The sequence below is a fragment of the Bombina bombina genome, chromosome 5, assembly GCF_027579735.1.
Source record: "Bombina bombina isolate aBomBom1 chromosome 5, aBomBom1.pri, whole genome shotgun sequence".
NCBI lineage: Eukaryota > Metazoa > Chordata > Amphibia > Anura > Bombinatoridae > Bombina > Bombina bombina.
Window position 1 is genome coordinate 1,114,306,114 of NC_069503.1, and position 22,833 is coordinate 1,114,328,946.

Consider the following 22,833-nt stretch of genomic DNA (forward strand, 5'->3'; position numbering starts at 1 on the left):
GAGAGAGAGAGAGAGGAGAGATAATAGAGAGAGAGAAGGAGAGAAAATAGAGAGAGAGGAGAGAAAATAGAGAGAGAAACAGAGAACAGAGAGAGAGAAACAGAGAACAGAGAGAGAGTAAGAGAGGAGTGATGGAGAGAAGAGATAGCCTTCCAGTGAAACACTTTGATATACACCATTATCCCTTTTAAACCATTTTTATACATTTATTTCAATACTAAACTTATATTTTACATGTATTAAGTAATACTTTATTTTAATATGTTTTCCATGATTTTGTTTTCACTTTTTTGTAGCCCTAACACTTTACTTCAGATTTCAAGCCACAAAACTTTTTTTAGAGTGGTTATGTGTTGCGCTCAATTGCAACACATAATTTCAACGTGTAATATACGCAATGTTTAACGCAGTCACCATATCCATTGAAAGCACTCTAAAGGGATGTTGGCTGCTCTAATCATTCTCTGGTAATTCTCCTTTACCATGGACGTTTAATACCAGTTTGCACGTTAATCTTTGCATGGTCCAGCGATTCTGATAGATTTACTTGTAATTTAGGCCATGATGATTTATAGGTATGATTTTAGATTAGAATGTTACTCAATAAAAAAAAATCAGAACAATCTAAAATTGTATACATTGTTTTTGGAATTACAAAAATATAAAATGCAAAATATGCTGGATTTGTACCTCAATTAACTTTATAGCTTCTTCTTTCTGACGCAGTTGTTCAAGATCTTCTTCTGTGATCTCCGTGACATCTTGACTTTGGTTCTGCCATAGCTCATCCCCACCATTGAAAATCTTTTCATCCTCTCCTATGTCTGAGAAAGGTGTCCGAGGACTCTAATGGTAAAGAGAGAAGCACAGTAAACATTTTAGCTAGATCTGTCTGTGCAGTAACATAACTCAGTAATTGTCATGTTAACAATTGTTTGTTGAATCTTTCATTGACAAAAGTAACAAGCGTTAAGGACAATTTTTAACTACAAAGTTTAATAGCAAATGCAATATAGGTTGAAAAAAAGATTCAAGTCCATCAAGTTCAACTTTTCACACATTCTTGTTACTTATGTTGATCCAAAAAAGAACAAAAAACCCAAACTGAAATAATTTCCATCAAAGGGGGAAAAATCATGACGACTCCAAACTGGCAATCAGATTTCTCCTGGGATAAACAAGATACCCTGCTGTAAATACTAAGTGGTATATCCGGATTTGCCAAAAAAGTATTTGCTTTATTTAAAAATGATCTTGTGAATCGGCCAAAACAACCTCATCAGATAATTACATACCCTTATTGTTCTTTTTTTATATTTATATTTTTATATTATATATTATATATATATATATATATATATATATATATATATATATATATATATATATATATATATATACAGGTGGCCCTCGTTTTACAACGGTTCAATTTACACCGTTTCAGAATAACAACCTTTTTTTCCAGTCATGTGACTGCTATTGAAAAGCATTGAGAAGCAGTGCATTTATTAAAATAGCCATTAGGTGGAGCTGTCCGCTTGTGTTGCAGCAAAGGCAAGCAAGCTGAAAATAATCAGTTTAAACAGACCTGAGCTATCTAGCAGATTTCAAAGGAACAAGATCTTCCTGTCTATAAATCAGTCCAGATTGGAATGCATAGAAAGAACTGTTTGCAGAAAAATGCAAGTGAAGTCTGTGTTGTGTGATTATTTTATTAGATTTATAATGCTGTTTAGCAAATGTTTTTGTTCATTTAACTTAGTTTAATTATATATTTTGTGTTGTGTAATTATTTTATTAGGTTTATAATGCTGTTTAGCATTTAAAGTCTTCATTTCAAAGCTTTAAAAATAATGTATTAGGTGTTACTTATGACAATTTTAAGAGGGGCCTGGAACCTAACTCCCTCACTTCCCATTGACTTACATTATTAACTGGGTTTCAATTTACAACTGTTTCGATTTACAACCATTCCTTCTGGAACCTAACCCCGGCGTAAACTGAGGGCTACCTGTATATATATATTATTGAAGCAGAGTAAATCATTTTACAGAATATTTATTGCAAAACAGGAAAAAAAAATAGAAAGACAAAAAATAAAAAAGATTACATGTTTCTTCCATGCATAAACAATCTTACTATAATAAGTCTAACTAATGCTTAATTTTCATTTCTATCTTTGACCCTTCAACCCACCCAATAAACCCTAATCCAGAGACCTAACTTAATACAAAAATTGTAACAGAAAGGAAGTTAACATAGTCTTTGGATAGTATCTGGATTTCCCTCATACCAAAACACACTTATTAATGCATACACAATTTATCAAAATAGTGCTTCAGTATTTCCTTTCAACACCTTAGGCATAATTTATCAAAAAAATAAATAAATATATCATGCAACTAATAATAAAATCCCGCCACTCTCACCCCTCCCACCAACCATGTTGAGCCCCCAGTTCCTACCATAATCCTAGAAGTACTGTATCTGTATTCCTAAAAGGAAAAATTAGTTGACTTTGCTCTCTTTCTGGCTGGGCCTTAATAAAAACTTCTTGACTTGCCCTTCCTCGTGCATGGTGTATCAAATTGTTCTATAATCAGCTATTTCTTAATAAAGTCTAACCATTCATATAACTTTGGCAACTGTTTTTCTTTCCATTTTTTCTCGCAGCTAAAATTGCAACATTGACCATCTTATAACCAATACCAAGGTTATCTTTATCTACCCGGAATAATATCTGTTCAAAGGAGAATAGGACCTCTCTTTCTAAATGTAGATTCAGCCAAAACTCTATTTTCCTCCAGAATTGGTTAATTTTTGGAAATTGCCATATTACATGTACTAGATCCACTGCTATCAATTTACATTTACAACATTTGTAAAATTGAGTATTTTTCCAAAGAAATCCTTTTTCAGGTGTACTGTATAGTATGACTTATATGTAAGTTTTAGATGTGCTTCTCTCCAAGTAGCAGAAAGTGTATTCCTCTCAACTTTAGCTATCAATTTTTTAATTATTTCAGCGTTGATGTCTGCCTCGTCTAATATTCTAGTCCATTTATTGGCGAGATAGGTCAAATTTACGACTCCTTTTAAGGAAAATTATTAGTTTATACCAAGGAGATATCGTATAAATACAAGCTCTAACTAGTCCTATCCATTGATCCAATTTACTCCAGTTCCACTCTCTTCCATGATTTCTAAGCAAACCATAGATGTAATGTCTAATTTGCAGATAGGCATAACATTCTCTGTTATCTAGGTTAAATTCCTATTTTAACTCGGAGACAGATTTGGCCTCAAATTGATCCTGTCTGATGATTTGGGATATTACGGACAGTCCTTTTTTTCCAGTTTTTAAATACTCTATTATTCAGACCTTCTGGAAAACCAGGGTTGCCTTTTATTGTTAAGTATTTTGAGATCTCAAATTTAGCTTCCAACATTAGACATATTTTCTGCCAGGCTCCAATAGGTGAAGCAATATTTTATTTTTTTATTCCTGGGGAAAGATTACCAAGTTTAACATGCACACATGTTTGTGGGAGAAGCTGCTTTATTAATTATTTTTCCAATTCTAAAACTGAGTAATAAGAAGTATCCCCAAACCATTCCGCCACTATTCTAGCAAGATTAATTAAATTATACATTTCCAAGTTGGAAAGGCCCATGCCTCCAAATTGTTTAGGTAGGCACAATTTCAATGCTATCCTCTGCTTTTTATTAGCCCATAGAATTCTTATTAAAGCTGACTAAGTCGTATATGTCTTTTTTCTTCAGTAATATAGGCATATTTCGAGTGATACATAACATTTTTGGGAGGGCTATCATTTGATCAAGTTTACTTTACCTGATAATGAAAGTGGCAATGAAGCCCAGTTCTGTAGATTTTCCTTTATTTTAATAAGAACCGGGGGGAGATTGAGAGCATACCATTTGTCGATATCTGCAGCAATTTGAATACCCAGATATTTAAATGAGGTGGTTACTATATTAAATGGAACTTGTTTATATTAGAATCTTTACTTCTATGTAACTATAGTATATCTGACTTTGAAGTGTTAACCTTATAACCAGAAAAATATCTATATTCCTCTATTATCTCAAGGATACAAGGGATATTTTCTTTTGTGTTTCTTACAAACAGAAGGAGATCATCTGCATAGAGAGCAAGATGAATTTCCCTTCCTCCAACTAAAATGCCCTGGATTTTTTGTCTAATCATAATGGTTAAAGATTCTATTGCAATATTAAATAGTATAGGCAACAATGGACAGCCCGGCCTTGTTCCTCTACCCAATATGATTTTCCTAGATAACATACCGTTTACTAATATGTGCACATGGGGAGCATTATATATATTTTTTACTACTTCTAGACAATTGGCTGTGAAACCAAATTTTTTTAGAGAGAGAAAAAGATAATCCCAGTAGATGGAATCAAAGGCTTTTTCTGTGTCTACCGAAATTATCGCCTTATCTAAAATTGTTAATTCCACCTCCATTTTAATTGAATTTTTATATTGATCTAAAACTAACGCCACTTTCCTAATGTTTGCAGCAGAGTTTCACCCCTTCATAAAACCTGTTTGATCTAAATGGATCACCTCCTTTAATGGAAGTTGAAAATGTGCGGTTATTATATTTGTCAATAATTTATAATCGGTATTTAGTAATGATATGAGCCTGTATGAATTTTTAACTCTGGATCTTTATTTTGTTTCAATATCATTGTTGTCCAAGATACCATATATATATATATATTTTTTTTTAGACATTTCACTTCGATGTATATAATAGTGATTAAACAATATTGCCAAGAAAGGGGATAACTCTGCATTCAACAACTTATAAAACTCATTTGGAAGAATATCAGGGCCTGGGGTTTTATGTCCTGCAAGTTTATCAATGGCTTTGGAGATTTCCTCCTCTGTAATTGGTGCATTTATCATATCCAGAGACTCTGTACTGATCGTACTATTCTCAACTTTTGACCAAAAGGCCTCCATTTTGCTCTTATTACTTTCTCTAAGTAAATAGAGTTCATGAAAATGGTCGGTAAATACTTCTAGGATGTCCTCCATATTCACTAAGAGTTTGGCTTTGTCTTTTAAGGAATTCATCTTGTTAGTCTTACTTCTAAATTTTGTAATGTTAGCTAACAATTTCCCCATTTTATTTCCAAACCTATAAAATGTAGCCTTCAATTTAAAGTCCATCTGTGATGCCTTATATATTAACAATGTATCTCTTTCCTTTTTAGCTTTATTGTATTTATCCCAATTTTCTTCTGACGGGTTACTTGTATTGTTATTGAACAAGTTAAAAATATATCTTAGAACTTCTTCCTCTCTCTTTTTTTGTTTATTACACTCATATAGGCTATGATTTCTCCTCTTAGAAACGATTTGGCTGCTTCCCATAAAATTTCTGGTTTGCTTAGGTACTCTTTATTAAATTCTATATATTCATCCCATTTCTGTTTTAGCCCGGCCTTAAATTTAAAATCATTTATTAAATAAGCGGGAAATCTAAATCTCCTAAAATAAACTTTTTTGTTAGGAAGCTCAATTTTTAATAATATAGGAGCATGATCAGACAACGTAATTTTATTAATTTGTATAGATATATTTTCGTTATATACTCTCTCCGAGATCAAAAAGAGCTAAATTCTGGAGTAGGATCTATGTACTTTGGATAGACAAGTATACTCCCTTGCATCGGGGTATTTCATTCTCCATATATCCTTGATTTTTAACTGACTAGATATTTTCCTGACTAGTCTTTCTTCCAGTTCATCTCTTCCAGTTTTAAAGATAAGATTCTTATCTGGTTTAAACCTGTCCAAATGGACTTGAGGGGCCATATTGAAATCACCACCCATAATTAGTGTAACTTCGGATATCTCCAGTAATTTCAATTGTATGCCTGACCAAAAAAAAAACTGTGAAAAGTTATTAGGGCCATATACGTTACACATTGTATAGACTTGATCCTCAATTTTTATTTTTAGAATCAAATATCTTTCTTCCATATCTAAACATTTGTCAATAAAGATAAATTTAAGGTTTTTCTCCACTAGTATTGCTACTCCTTTTTACCTATGCTTACACGGTGTAGCAAAGACCACCCCTACCCAACCTGACTTTAGTTTTATAATTTCTGCCTCTTTGAGATGGGTCTCTTGTAGTAAAGCAATATTTGCACCTAGATCTATTAAATTGTTTAGACTTGCTTTCCTTTTCATGGGGAAGTTATTCCCCCTACATTCCATGTAACAAAATGTATTTCCCTAACCATATTAATCTAAGAAAAAGCAAGTCAGATAAAACATGACGTGCCACCCCCCAAGATGTATACTCGGAAAGGGATGAGAGAGGCTAAGGAAAAAAACAAACAAAAAAAACCTCTATATACATTAAAATACCCCATAAGGAGTTCCGCATAATTTATTGTCTCTAACATTTTTATAGTTCCTTTACTTTACCCAGAGACAAACCTTACTGGCATGGTTATACCTTTAAGTGTTGTAAAAAATTCTGAGCTTCTTGGAAGTTATTTAGCATTTTTACCTCTCAATCATGGTACACCTTTATTTTAGCTGGGTAGATCATTGTTGCATTAAAGCCTCTATCAACTGAGTACACAGTGGGGCTATTTCTTTCCTTTTATTAAAAACCTCAGCTGAAAAATCTTGAAAAATAAATAACCTTCTCTCCTCCAATATGATGATTTTTTTCTGTAATATTGTAGGATCCTAATCTTATCCTGATAATTTAAAATCTTAATAATCACAGGCCTAGGGTTTGAATTATTCTGCCTTTTCTGACCTAATCTATGTGCTCTTTCAATTGCCATTGACTGTTCTAAGTATAGGATTTCTAAAATTTTAGGCAGAACCTCTATAACCTATTGCATTACATTTTCATGCTCTTCTTCTGCCAGTCCTATAATTTTCAGGTTGTTTCTCCTTGACCTATTTTCAAGGTCCTCAATTTTTAACTGCATAGCCAAAACTATCTTCTCATTAGCCTCAACAGTATTTTTCTGTGTTATAACAGTATCCTCTAAATCTGTGATGCGCTGTTCAGCATCTATAAGTCTTTGGGATAATTGCCTCACTTCCATTGTGAGCACCGATATCTCAGATTTTATTTAATTAAATTGGGGTAAACAAATATTGGATATTGCTGCACACAAGCTGCACACAAGCTGCAAATCAAATTGGTTTGTGGGCAGATTTATACTCCCAGTACTTATGTCAAGGGAATTTTCAACACTGCCTTTAGTCTTTTTATCTTTACCTCTGGCCGCCATCCCTGGAGATTTATTCTTATTGTGAATGAAATACTTATCCATGCACAAGCGTGCAGGACCAAAACAAAAATGAAAAGACAAATTATAGTGATTTATATAGTGAAATTATAATATACTATAACTGCGTTTGTAATGTCCGTCGCCTACATACATGTTGGATCTCGATGCCTGTTACCCCCTGTGTGGGGTTTGCATAGGGTCCTGCAGGCTTAGAACACACTAACAATCTGGGCACTCAAAAAAAAAATACCACAGGATAGGGACAGGTACTTGAAATCCAAATGAAATTAACTGGTTTACCAAGACAATGCAGTCCACCACCTGTGGGACATAGGACGCTTGCGTCTACTGCAGCTCTGCTTGTCTTTTGCCCAAGGACACTATCTGCTCCCTACACTTCAGCTTCTCCTGTATCATGTTCTACGCTAGAAAGCATTTAGTAGCACAGTTTTAAAAGTTAATATCTAACAGTTGTTATTCTGTTATTGTAGAAGAATGGACACTCTGCAGTTTGCACCAAAGTCATCTGTGCCAATATGTAATTGCTATTTGTCAGGTTACTAGTTATTTAAGTTGTTTAATTTAAGATAGATCACTTTTTATTGTATTGACTCTGATCACTTTTCCTACTAATGTTCCTGTTTGTAGTTTCACATTGTATTCATTATTAATACCTGCTTTATCCTTACTGGGGCTGATAGTACCTTATAACAGTATATATTGCAGTTTCATAATGTCCTCAAGTTATAAGGGGGATCTCATTTTTAAATACAGCAGAGACAAGATAATCTTAGAATTTACAGTTATTCCCTAAGAAAAATTAGAATAGAAGGGCTATTCTAACACACACCCGTATTAATTCCAATTTATTTATCTGTTACACCCTCATAGTGGCCCTCACATACACCTCAGTAATGTGTTCCTGCATTGCAACTAGCGGCCGAAGTCGCGAGCAGGAGCTTAGACCACTGCGTATTCAAAGAGCCAGAGTATACTCCTAATTTTGGACCTGTTTATATACTTTTATAAGAAACAAATAGGACTGGGGAATCTACCTCTGTATTTTATTATTTAAGTCCCATACTATAAATTATCTCTCTTATACTTGCCATTAAAATTAAACCTTGAAAAAAAAGAAATAAAAAATCAAATTAAAAAAATTAACAAAATTAAACCTAATTCCTATGAAAATAAAAATCCCCCCAAAATAAAAACACTCCCTACTCTAAGAATAAACTACCTGTAGCCCTTAAAAGGGCTTTTTGCAGGGCATTGCCCCAAGATAATCAGCTCTTTTACCAAAAATACAGAAAGTCCCACCTAACAGTAAACTCCCCACCCCCAAAATAAAAGAACCTAACACTAAAAAACCTAAACTACCCATTGCCCTGAAAAAGGCATTTGTTTGGGCATTTAGCTCTTTTACTGCCCATCCCTAATCTAAATAAAACAACCCCCCCCCCCAAAAAAAAAAAAAAAAAAAAAAACTTAAAAAAACCTAAGTCTAACCTCCAGGTTGCTACTCGCCGTTCCTGAAGTCCGGCGGAGAAGGTCCTGTACCAGGCGGTGAAGTCTTCTCCTAAGTGTGACCTCTTCTTCTTCCATGAACATCCTGCGCGGAGCTGAGCTGAAGACTGAAGACCGATGACCGCGGAGCTGAAGACCGGCGACCCTGGAACTGAAGAGCGGCGACCGCGGAGCCATGGAAGATCCTCTTTTTATGATCTCTGCCGTACACTGAATAGTGAATTCAAGGTACGCGATTAAAGATGGCGTCCCTTGAATTCCTATTGGCTGATTTGATTCTTCAAATTCAAATCAGCCAAAAGGATTAGACATACTCAAATCCTATTGGCTGTTTATATCAGCCAATAGGATTAGAGCAAGTGAAATTCTATTGGCTGATTTGAATAACCAATAAAATTGCACTTGCTCTCATCCTGTTGGCTGATTTGAACAGCCAATAGGATTTCAGTAGCTCTCATCCTATTGGATGATTTTAATTGGAAGAATCAAATCAGCCAATAGGAATTCAAGGGACTCCATCTTTAATCGCGTACCTTGAATTCACTATTCAGTGTACGGCAGAGATCGTACAAAGAGAATCCTCCACGCTCCATGGTTCCGCAGTCGCCGGTCTGCAGTTCCAGGGTCACTAGTCTTCAGCTCCGCGTTCTTCAGTACCGCTCCGCGCAGGATGTTCCTGGAAGAAGAAGAGGTTGCGCTTGGAAGACTTTACCGCCTGGAACAGGACTTTCTCCGCCAGACTTCAGGAACCATGAGTACCAACCTGGGGGTTAGATTTAGAATTTTGTAAGGGTTTTATTGGGGGGGGGGGGTGTTTTATTTAGATTAGGGATGGGTAGTAAAAGAGCTAAATGCCCTTTTCAGGGCAATGGGTAGTTTAGGTTTTATAGTGTTAGGTTCTTTTATTTTGGGGGAGTGGGGGGTTTAATGTTAGGTGGGACTTTGTTTATTTTTTGTAAAAAAGCTGATTATCTTGGGGCAATGCCCTGCAAAAAGCCCTTTTAAGGGCTACTGGTAGTTTAGTAGGGGGTGTTTTAATTTTTTTGGGGGATATTTTTTATTTTCATAGGGATTAGGTTTAATTTTGTTAAATTTGGTAATTTAATTTTTTTATTTTCTATAATGTTAGCTTTTTTATTTTTTGTAAACTTTGTTTTTTTTGTAACTTTAGAATGTATTAGTTTAGGTAATATGGGTTTATTTAATATTTTTATATAAAAGAAGAGTTACAAAATATGTTGTTTCTACATCTGTAGTTTAAAAAATAATTAGACCCCCCCCATCCCTATTAGAATTAAGTGTACGTGACCTTAGACCAGGGTGGTCAGGTACCTTTAAGCAATAATGTCTAAAAATGAGCAAGACCAAAAAGGTAGGGTATATTCCTTAGAAAGCTATTTATACAGGGTGCTCCCCAGTAATTAAGTTATCATTTCAGCTGGTAACAATACACATTCAGATCAAATCATATAATATTTGTTTACTATTAAGTTCTCCTAATTGAGATATTCCAGCCTGTCTTATGACCTGGTTAAAACTCAAGAAAATTCCTTTTAAATTTAAATGAAATTACATATAAACTTTCCAGCTAACATCTTGGGAGTGATTCCCTATCAGATATTACTGATTTAACCTGGTAATTGAAAAGTGTCTAGATTAGTTTCGAATGTTTAAAAATCAGCCAAGCTAATTACCCAGAACACAATCATCACATATCACATAGAATATTAAGCAAATATACCTATCCCTAGACAAGGTAGAATTATATACCATTTTACTCACTTATTTGAATTAACACAATTTGTCTTGTAACATGCATAAGAATAACAAATAACACATTTTATATCAAGCTAAGTAGCAAAGACTTTCTTCGGATAGCCTCCAAATATACTCTGTACAGGGGTTAGGTGTCATCATACATCATTGCCCCTTCTGATATTTTTTCCTCAATTAACTCTTACAGAGCTAACTACAGGTTATATAACAGTTCTTTTTCTATTAATCTTCTTTGTTCCACTCCTTCCCCTTTATTTTACAAAGCCTTCTGAATCAAAGCCAGAAACAGTTAAGGCCATGGGATGGAAATCTTCAGCCCTTGTAGGAGACTTCACTAGGTACTTTGACTGTCCCTTACAGAGTCTCAATGCACTGAGTTCTACACATAGGCTGTACCCTTACCCATAGGGTGTTTCAGTTACACAGTCATCCCCTAGACTCAATATATCCTACACAGGGTCTATCTTGAGCTTTATTAAGCGTGTCTGCTTTACTTGCTTTATGTCCCAGTATGTATCAGTCAAACCAACTCAAGGGTCCAGCTACAAATCTTTAGTTCACCCAGTGCCTAGCAATTTATGGCCCCCCTAATTGGGGTATTTAAGACCTAGCCCCCCACAGGTTTATCAACTTTCTTGTGGGGTAATTATAAAGTGCAGATGTACTCACTTTGTCATCTTCTTCGCCTACTATCGTTTACAGACCTTTCTGGGGCTCTGATCACCAACACAGGACTTCCATTCGTAGAGTGCAAAAGCCGTTGCCCCTGGGACTTAGATCAGGATAATGGATTCCTCTGTTATTCACATAGCGTTATATGACGCCAATTATTGTGGCTATGCCGTTCCACCCTCTGCATTATGCCTCAGCAATCTTGTATGCGCTGGTGACCTTACCCACCGATATCCAGTCAAGAGGGTAAACAACCTCCTTCCTCGCTTGTTCCCTGCTGCTGCAAAGGGCTCCAGGCATACACCGTATCACCAAGAGTAAGCTAGGCTTGCGTTCCCTCAGTCTCGACGTGCAAGCAGCACCTCTCTCACGCTGCTCACTGTATATATCACCCTTACTGTTCTTATTGTAAATAACCCTTAAAATGCTGTAGGCTAAATCTCCTACTTGTAAACATGCCAGCTGAGTATTGCTTATATGGGCACATATTTTTGAAGACCACTCAATTAATCCTCTACTCAAAAACAGCTCCAAGTCTAAGAAATCTTAATGTAAGTGTGTGTGCATTTATTTTACATGCATACTTGCTAGCCATATGCAAGGAAAAACAAAAAGCAAAAAAAAAACAAAAACAAAACACAATTTTTTTTTTTTTTTTTATGATTTTTATTGAGGTATTTAGTAACATGACAATCAAGAACTTACAATCACAATGCAGTATTGTACATTAGAAAAAAAGAAAGTTTATAGACATAGGATATTTGAGCATAACATAACAGTTAAACCTTAGGAAATAGATAATGAAATAATTATTAATGTTGAACTAAGATATATGATGTGTACAATATATCAAAATAGGTACTTAAGGTAAATGTTCCTGAGTGCGAGAGATTAAACCTCATACTTTTAGGTAAGGAAAATTGTGATATTTGATGATTAGTTATATCATGCATGTATACATTTTGGGAGTCCCACAGTTTGAGAAATGTAAATGATAGAAGGGATATGGAGATGGCTGGGGAAGGAGAGAGAGGAGAGAAAAAAAAGCGGGGAGAGCTCCTGAGAGTTATTGTGCAGGTGTGTGAGTTTAATCCGGGAACTTTTCTAACCAAAAGAACAAAGTCTCATAAAAGAAGTCCAATTTGTCCAAAACTCTGCGGGGGTAGAGCTCCATCTGTCTGATAAAGTGTATCGTGGAAAAGATATGTGAAAAGAGTGGTGGATCTTTGTTTTTCCAAGTTCTAGCTATTGCCAACTTATTAGCCATAAAGCGGTAAATCATTAATGCTTCATTAGCTCGGTTTAAATTTGGGATTTGCATATGAAGTAGACATACCTCTGGGGTATATGGAGGAGTAATGCATAGCTGGTTGATAATTGTGTAGAACTTTCGCCAGATAGGCTGAATTTTGGGACAAGACCACCATACATGTAGAGCTGTGTGCCATAAATATTATGAAGTGTGGTGGGAACCAGATGCCATCTAACTAAAATTTTGTAATGTAGTTCCGATAGGGTGGCACAATGTAGAATTTTTTTCGGTTTCTAATGCTCGTCTATGCCAGATATCAGTGTCAATCGCAAAGCCCATTTCGCGTTCCCAAGCGACGTATTGGGGTATTTTGTGGTGAATATGAGGTTCAAGGAATAGGCCATAGTGAAAAGACAGGGAATGTTTGAGATTGTAGGCCTGGGCCCACCTACTTTTCCACCTTGTTAGTGTTTAAAGGCTATGTTTAGGATATCCCCAAGATCTCAACCAAGAGCTAAGATGAAACACTTCAAATTGTATACGGGGGGTATACAGTATTTTACACAAAATTGAGAATGTAGAATCCAATTATCGTGTTCGTAAAAGTCTGTAACAAGTGTGATTTGGAGGTTCCACCAGGATTCTATGTGGGAGTTGGGGAGACAATAAAGGGCACTGGTCAGTGTAAGAGCTGGGGAGGGATGCGGGGCAATTTTCGGAATGTGTCTCACTTGGTCCCACAACTGGAAGGCATTGTGTAATATGGGATGGATTTTACCTAAATCTTTTCTGTGGTGTGGGGGTATCCAAAGGAGATCAGAGAGTCCTAGACCGGTTGGTAATAACAAAGTCTCTATGTCATGCCAGCCAGGAGGTTGTTTTGATGTGTTCCAACTTAGCACATGTGATAATTGGGCGACATTATAGTATAAGATGATGTTGGGAGGGCTAATCCCCCATGCAAGAGTGGTCTTTGTAAGGTTTGTCTGGAGGTTCTAGGTCTTTTCAGATGTAGGTGGTAATGAGACTCTGTACCTTATTAAGGATGGGCCTAGGAATATTATATGGGATGCACCTTAATAAATAAGCTATTTTGGGTAAAAAGGACATCTTATCTGCTGCTATTCTCCCTGTCCAGGATATCTCTTTAAACTCCCATGAATTCAATACATTTCTGTACTCTGATAGTCTTTCTGAATAGTTTTTAGAGATGGTGATGGAAGGATCTGCACTTAAAAAAGTTCTTAATTTTTTAATGGACAGAGTCCCACTGGAATTTATGAGTTTGTTGCAAATAAGCCAAATATTGTGTTCTTTTTTTATATTTATATATATATATATATATATATATATATATATATATATATATATATATATATATATATATATATATATAGATATATAGATATATATATTTATTTTATTGAAGCAGAGCAAAATATTTTTTGCAAAACAGGAATAAAAACAGAAAGACAAAAAAATAAAAAACATTACATGTTTCTTCCATGCATAAACAATTTTACTATAAGTCTAACTAATGCTTCATTTTCATTTATCTCTTTGACCCTTCAACCCACCCAATAAACCATAATCCAGAGACCTAACTTAATACAAAAATTGTAACAGAAAGGAAGTTAACATAGTCTTTGGATAGTATCTGGATTTCCCTCATACCAAAACACACTTAGTTGACTTTGCTCTCTTTCTGGCTGGGCCTTAATAAAAATTTCTTGACTTGCCCTTCCTCATGCATTGGTGTATCAAATTGTTCTATAATCAGCTATTTCTTAATAAAGTCTAACCATTCATATAACTTTGGCAAATGTTTTTCTTTCCATTTTTTCTCGCAGATAAAGTTGCAACATTGACCATCTTATAACAGAAAAGAGGGGCCCAATGGCACCACTTGTTGTAAATAAGGAATATAATTATTGATACCTATATATAATGATAATATTGGGGGGAAGATATAAATCTTGTATCCCACTTGTTATATGTATAGTATCATTGTTAGGTGCTGTGTACTATTAAACTTGGAACAAAAATTGGGGATTGAAATCTCCAAAAAAATGTACACTTAGGGCTAGATTTATCAAGCCCCTGCGGCAGCAAGTTCTCACAAGAACTTGCTCGCCGCGATTTATCAAGCAGCGGACACCAGACCTCTGCTTCCCTAACATCTTCGCCACATCAATTCTGGCGAAATTCAATCTCCTCGGTCGAGTCCAACCGAGGAGATTGACAGCTTCTGCCCGCGCGTGATTGGCTGTGCGCGGGCAGGGGGCGGGATTGCGCTCGTGTGCAATGTTAATTACCTGCGGGTAATTGCGCCCCGCCACAGGCGAGCTGAGGCGTACAGGGCCGCGTATACGTGCCCCTGTACGCCCCAGGGTTGATAAATCTAGCCCTTAGTTAGCACCCTTATTCCCTGATATGGAATTTATTGACTGAGTTACAAGATTACGGATCAGTGAATTAAATTAAAACATAACTTTTATTGGACTATATATTAAAATAAATGGAAAGGACAATACATTTAAAAACCCAGGAATAATTCAACTAAGATAGGAATTAGGTACAGAGTTATAATGAACCAGATAGATAGCTGCTATAATATAAATAGCAATTATAAATTATTGGGCTGAGATTCTGCCAAATCTATAGGTTATCCAATTCTAATAAAAGTGGGAATTAACCCATGAGAATGTTGAAACATTCATAAGTATAATAAATTTACTAAAACACATATCATGCTGTGTAGTGTAATGATTATGGTATCTTGTGGTATACCATGTACTTGAATATGAAGTTCAGTATATTCTTGTTGCTCATCCAATGTTATCCCCCTTTGGGTGCAATGAGCTAACTATTGTTTAACCACAGTGCTGATATCTATGTCTCAATTTTAGTACATATATCTTAACTTTTAATAGATTTGTATCAGATAACGTAATTGAGTTAGCTAATAGTTAACATTGAATTAGTGAATTTCACATGTATTTTTATAAACCCCATTATATGGGTATCATCAGAATACTTTTAGCTAAATATAGATATTTAAGATTCAGGCAGACATTCAAATTGCTACAATGTTTTACTGGTTAGTTTTGTCTCTGAGTTATTCCTAGTGTAGGTAGACCGTTAAATATTCACTGCAGTTGGTGGAACTGAATGTAGTTCATAGCTATTCACCAAATGTCTGCAGCTCCTCTGCAGTAGCTAGATGTAAATAAAGTAGATTTTAGCCGTTAATTAAACTATTGTACTATCGTACACACAAAATAGGTCTCAATAATTTCTTCAGTATAGGTGAGCCTTATATAAAGAGCTTACGGTTGGATCTCTAATGTTTTATATAAGTCACTAAATGTGTCTTATTAATTCAGTATTATAGGAGCCACTGAGTGCGGTATCGTTATTGCGCTATGAGTTAGTACAAATCGGTCATAAGTAAATTAACGACGTTAGAATAAAAGTTTTTTTATATTAGTTAACCAATTAGCTGTTGAGAATATATCAGTATGAACGTGTCACTCAGGACACTCGGTTCTTACATTGGAGCTGGTTCTCTGCTAATAATAGATTGACAGTAACGTCAGTGCAGTGTCAGTGACTATTATCAGTAATGATTTAACCACCTTTTAAACTGGTTGTATTATCTATAGTCAAAGTCAGTCTCCCCAGATTTATGCTATGTATTGGTGTATCTCTGTAGAGTGACCTTCCATAATATTTTGTTAAATATAAGCCATTAAGTATGACTTACTAGTTAAGTAATAACTGTGCCACTCAGTAAAACACCAATGTTACGCTATGATTTTTAGTTAAAGCTGGTCACCATATAAATAACAGAATCAAAGTTATTCCTGATAATTAAAACTTAATCAACACTATAAGGAGCCCATTTAACTCCCAACCTCCCCTGACATGTTTCGCCGAGTAATTCGGCTTTCTCAAAGGGTTTCCATCTTATAACCAATACCAAGGTTATCTTTATCTACCCGGAATAATATCCGTTCTAAGGAGAATAGGACCTCTCTTTCTAAATGTAGATTCAGCCAAAACTCTATTTTCCTCCAGAATTGGTTAATTTTTGAAAATTGCCATATTACATGTACTAGATCCACTGCTATCAATTTACATTTACAACATTTGTAAAATTGAGTATTTTTCCAAAGAAATCCTTTTTCAGGTGTACTGTATAGTATGACATATATAAGTTTTAGATGTGCTTCTCTCCAAGTAGCAGAAAGTGTATACCTCTCAACCCTAGTTATCGATTTTTTAATTATTTCAGCGTTGATGTCTGCCTCGTCTAATATTCTAGTCCATTTATTGGCGAGATTGGTCAAATTTACGTCTCCTTTTAAGGAAATTATATTAGTTTATACCAGGGAGATATTGTATAAATACAAGCTCTAACTAGTCCTATCCATTGATCCAATTTACTCCAGTTCCACTCTCTTCCATGATTTCTAAGCAAACCATAGATGTAATGTCTAATTTGCAGATAGGCATAACATTCTCTGTTATCTAGGTTCAATTCCTATTTTAACTCGGAGACAGATTTGACCTCAAGTTGATCCTGTCTGATGATTTGGGATATTACAGACAGTCCTTTTTTCCAGTTTTTAAATACTCTATTATTCAGACCTTCTGGAAAACCAGGGTTGCCTTTTATTGTTAAGTATTTTGAGATATCAAATTTAGCTTCCAACATTAGACATATTTTCTGCCAGGCTCCAATAGGTGTAGCAATATTTTATTTTTTTATTCCTGGGGAAAGATTACCAAGTTTAACATGCACAATTGTTTGTGGGAGAAGGTGCTTTATTAATTATTTTTCCAATTCTAAAACTGAGTAATAAGAAGTATCCCCAAACCATTCCGCCACTATTCTAGCAAGATTAATTAAATTATACATTTCCAAGTTGGGAAGGCCCATGCCTCCAAATTGTTTAGGTAGGCACAATTTCAACGCTATCCTCTGCTTTTTATTAGCCCATAGAATTCTTATTAAAGCTGACTAAGTCGTATATGTCTTTTTTCTTCAGTAATATAGGCATATTTCGAGTGATACATAACATTTTTGGGAGGGCTATCATTTGATCAAGTTTACTCTACCTGATAATGAAAGTGGCAATGAAGCCCAGTTCTGTAGATTTTCCTTTATTTTAATAAGAACCGGGGGGAGATTGAGAGCATACCATTTGTCGATATCTGCAGCAATTTGAATACCCAGATATTTAAATGAGGTGGTTACTATATTAAATGGAACTTGTTTATATTAGAATCTTTACTTCTATGTAACTATAGTATATCTGACTTTGAAGTGTTAACCTTATAACCAGAAAAATATCTATATTCCTCTATTATCTCCAGGATACAAGGGATATTTTCTTTCGTGTTTCTTACAAACAGGAGGAGATCATCTGCATAGAGAGCCCTGGATTTTTTGTCTAATCATAATGGCTAAAGATTCTATTGCAATATTAAATAGTATAGGCAACAATGGACAGCTTGGCCTCATTCCTCTACCCAATATGATTTTCCTAGATAACATACCGTTTACTAATATGTGCGCATGGGGAGCATTATATATCTTTTTTACTACTTCTAGACATCGGCTGTGAAACCAAATTTGTTTAGAGAGAGAAATAGATAATCCCAGTAGATGGAATCAAAGGCTTTTTCTGCGTCTACCGAAATTATCGCCTTATCTAAAATTGTTAATTCCACCTCCATTTTAATTGAATTTTTATAATGATCTAAAACTAACGCCACTTTCCTATTGTTTGCAGCAGAGTTTCTCCCCTTCATAAAACCTGTTTGATCTAAATGGATCACCTCCTTTAATGGAAGTTGAAAACGTGCGGCTATTATATTTGTCAATAATTTATAATCGGTATTTAGTAATGATATGAGCCTGTATGAATTTTTAACTCTGGATCTTTATTTTGTTTCAATATCATTGTTGTCCAAGATACCATATATATTTTTTTTTTTTAGACATTTCACTGCGATGTATATAATAGTGATTAAACAATATTGCCAAGAAAGGGGATAACTCTGCATTCAACAACTTATAAAAATCATTTGGAAGAAGATCAGGGCCTGGGGTTTTATGTCCTGCAAGTTTATCAATGGCTTTGGAGATTTCCTCCTCTGTAATTGGTGCATTTATCATATCCAGAGACTCTGTACTGATCGTACTATTCTCAACTTTTGACCAAAAGGCCTCCATTTTGCTCTTATTACTTTCTCTAAGTAAATAGAGTTCCAGAAATGGTCGGTAAATACTTCTAGGATGTCCTCCATATTCACTAACAGTTTGGCTTTGTCTTTTAAGGAATTCATCTCGTTAGTCTTACTTCTAAATTTTGTAATGTTAGCTAACAATTTCCCCATTTTATTTCCAAACCTATAAAATTTAGCCTTCAATTTAAAGTCCATCTGTGATGCCTTATATATTAACAATGTATCTCTTTCCTTTTTAGCTTTATTGTATTTATCCCAATTTTCTTCTGACGGGTTACTTGTATAGTTATTGAATGAGTTAAAAATATATTTTATAACTTCTTCCTCTCTCTTTTTTTGTTTATTACACTCATATAGGCTATGATTTCTCCTCTTAGAACCGATTTGGCTGCATCCCATAAAATTTCTGGTTTGCTTAGGTACTCTTTATTAAATTCTATATATTCATCCCATTTCTGTTTTAGCCCGGCCTTAAATTTAAAATCATTTATTAAATAAGCGGGAAATCTAAATCTCCTAAAATAAACTTTTGTGTTAGGAAGCTCAATTTTTAATAATATAGGAGCATGATCAGACAACGTAATTTTATTAATTTGTATAGATATATTTTCGCTATATACTCTCTCCGCGATCAAAAAGAGATAAATTCTGGAGTAGGATCTATGTACTTTGGATAGACAAGTATACTCCCTTGCATCGGGGTATTTCATTCTCCATATATCCTTGATTTTTAACTGACTAGATATTTTCCTGACTAGTCTTTCTTCCAGTTCATCTCTTCCAGTTTTAAAGATAAGATTCTTATCTGGTTTAAACCTGTCCAAAGGGACTTGAGGGGCCATACTGAAATCACCACCCATAATTAGTGTAACTTCGGATATCTCCAGTAATTTCAATTGTATGCCTGACCAAAAAAACTGTGAAAAGTTATTAGGGCCATATACCTTACACATTGTATAGACTTGATCCTCAATTTTTATTTTTAGAATCAAATATCTTTCTTCCATATCTAAACATTTGTCAATAAAGGTAAATTTAAGGTTTTTCTCCACTAGTATTGCTACTCCTTTTTACCTATGCTTTCACGGTGTAGCAAAGAACCCCCCTACCCAACCTGACTTTAGTTTTATAATTTCTGCCTCTTTGAGATGGGTCTCTTGTAGTAAAGCAATATTTGCACCTAGATCTCTTAAATTGTTTAGACTTGCTTTCCTTTTCATGGGGGAAGTTATTCCCCCTACATTCCATGTAACAAAATGTATTTCCCTAACCATATTAATCTAAGAAAAAGCAAGTTAGATAAAACATGAGGTGCCACCCCCAAGATGTATACTCGGAAAGGGATGAGAGAGGCTAAGGAAAAAAAAAACAAACCTCTATATACATTAAAATACCCCATAAGGAGTTCCGCATAATTTATTGTCTCTAACATTTTTATAGTTCCTTTACTTTACCCAGAGACAAACCTTACTGGCATGGTTATACCTTTAAGTGTTGTAAAAAATTCTGAGCTTCTTGGAAGTTATTTAGCATTTTTACCTCTCAATCATGGTACACCTTTATTTTAGCTGGGTAGATCATTGTTGCATTAAAGCCTCTATCAACTGAGTACACAGTGGGGCTATTTCTTTCCTTTTATTAAAAACCTCAGCTGAAAAATCTTGAAAAATAAATAACCTTCTCTCCTCCAATATGATGATTTTTTTCTGTAATATTGTAGGATCCTAATCTTATCCTGATAATTTAAAATCTTAATAATCACAGGCCTAGGGTTTGAATTATTCTGCCTTTTCTGACCTAATCTATGTGCTCTTTCAATTGCCATTGACTGTTCTAAGTATAGGATTTCTAAAATTTTAGGCAGAACCTCTATAACCCATTGCATTACATTTTCATGCTCTTCTTCTGCCAGTCCTATAATTTTCAGGTTGTTTCTCCTTGACCTATTTTCAAGGTCCTCAATTTTTAACTGCATAGCCAAAACTATCTTCTCATTAGCCTCAACAGTATTTTTCTGTGTTATAACAGTATCCTCTAAATCTGAGATGCGCTGTTCAGCATCTATAAGTCTTTGGGATAATTGCCTCACTTCCATTGTGAGCACCGATATCTCAGATTTTATTTAATTAAATTGGGGTAAACAAATATTGGATATTGCTGCACACAAGCTGCAAATCAAATTGGTTTGTGGGCAGATTTATACTCCCAGTACTTATGTCAAGGGAATTTTCAACACTGCCTTTAGTCTTTTTATCTTTACCTCTGGCCGCCATCCCTGGAGATTTATTCTTATTGTGAATGAAATACTTATCCATGCACAAGCGTGCAGGACCAAAACAAAAATGAAAAGACAAATTATAGTGATTTATATAGTGAAATTATAATATCTATACTATAACTGCGTTTGTAATGTCCGTCGCCTACATACATGTTGGATCTCGATGCCTGTTACCCCCTGTGTGGGGTTTGCATAGGGTCCTGCAGGCTTAGAACACACTAACAATCTGGGCACTCAAAAAAAAAATACCACAGGATAGGGACAGGTACTTGAAATCCAAATGAAATTAACTGGCTTACCAAGACAATGCAGTCCACCACCTGTGGGACATAGGACACTTGCGTCTACTGCAGCTCTGCTTGTCTTTTGCCCAAGGACACTATCTGCTCCCTACACTTCAGCTTCTCCTGTATCATGTTCTACGCTAGAAAGCATTTAGTAGCACAGTTTTAAAAGTTAATATCTAACAGTTGTTATTCTGTTATTGTAGAAGAATGGACACTCTGCAGTTTGCACCAAAGTCATCTGTGCCAATATGTAATTGCTATTTGTCAGGTTACTAGTTATTTAAGTTGTTTAATTTAAGATAGATCACTTTTTATTGTATTGACTCTGATCACTTTTCCTACTAATGTTCCTGTTTGTAGTTTCACATTGTATTCATTATTAATACCTGCTTTATCCTTACTGGGGCTGATAGTACCTTATAACAGTATATATTGCAGTTTCATAATGTCCTCAAGTTATAAGGGGGATCTCATTTTTAAATACAGCAGAGACAAGATAATCTTAGAATTTACAGTTATTCCCTAAGAAAAATTAGAATAGAAGGGCTATTCTAACACACACCCGTATTAATTCCAATTTATTTATCTGTTACACCCTCATAGTGGCCCTCACATACACCTCAGTAATGTGTTCCTGCATTGCAACTAGCGGCCGAAGTCGCGAGCAGGAGCTTAGACCACTGCGTATTCAAAGAGCCAGAGTATACTCCTAATTTTGGACCTGTTTATATACTTTTATAAGAAACAAATAGGACTGGGGAATCTACCTCTGTATTTTATTATTTAAGTCCCATACTATAAATTATCTCTCTTATACTTGCCATTAAAATTAAACCTTGAAAAAAAAGAAATAAAAAATCAAATTAAAAAAATTAACAAAATTAAACCTAATTCCTATGAAAATAAAAATCCCCCCAAAATAAAAACACTCCCTACTCTAAGAATAAACTACCTGTAGCCCTTAAAAGGGCTTTTTGCAGGGCATTGCCCCAAGATAATCAGCTCTTTTACCAAAAATACAGAAAGTCCCACCTAACAGTAAACTCCCCACCCCCAAAATAAAAGAACCTAACACTAAAAAACCTAAACTACCCATTGCCCTGAAAAAGGCATTTGTTTGGGCATTTAGCTCTTTTACTGCCCATCCCTAATCTAAATAAAACAACCCCCCCCCCCCAAAAAAAAAAAAAAACTTAAAAAAACCTAAGTCTAACCTCCAGGTTGCTACTCGCCGTTCCTGAAGTCCGGCGGAGAAGGTCCTGTACCAGGCGGTGAAGTCTTCTCCTAAGTGTGACCTCTTCTTCTTCCATGAACATCCTGCGCGGAGCTGAGCTGAAGACTGAAGACCGATGACCGCGGAGCTGAAGACCGGCGACCCTGGAACTGAAGAGCGGCGACCGCGGAGCCATGGAAGATCCTCTTTTTATGATTTATGAATTCAAGGTACGCGATTAAAGATGGCGT

At 35.2% G+C, this 22,833-nt stretch overlaps 1 protein-coding gene across 3 annotated transcripts in view; it reads right to left on the reverse strand.

Annotated features, from left to right (window-relative positions):
- TSNARE1 (t-SNARE domain containing 1) overlaps positions 1 to 22,833 on the reverse strand; it is a 1,244,582-nt gene that overhangs the window by 164,867 nt on the left and 1,056,882 nt on the right. For all 3 annotated transcript variants that reach the window (XM_053715403.1, XM_053715402.1, XM_053715404.1), the window contains one exon: positions 691 to 846. In XM_053715403.1, the coding sequence (XP_053571378.1) occupies positions 691 to 846 (156 nt within the window). The remainder of the gene's footprint in view (positions 1 to 690; positions 847 to 22,833) is intronic.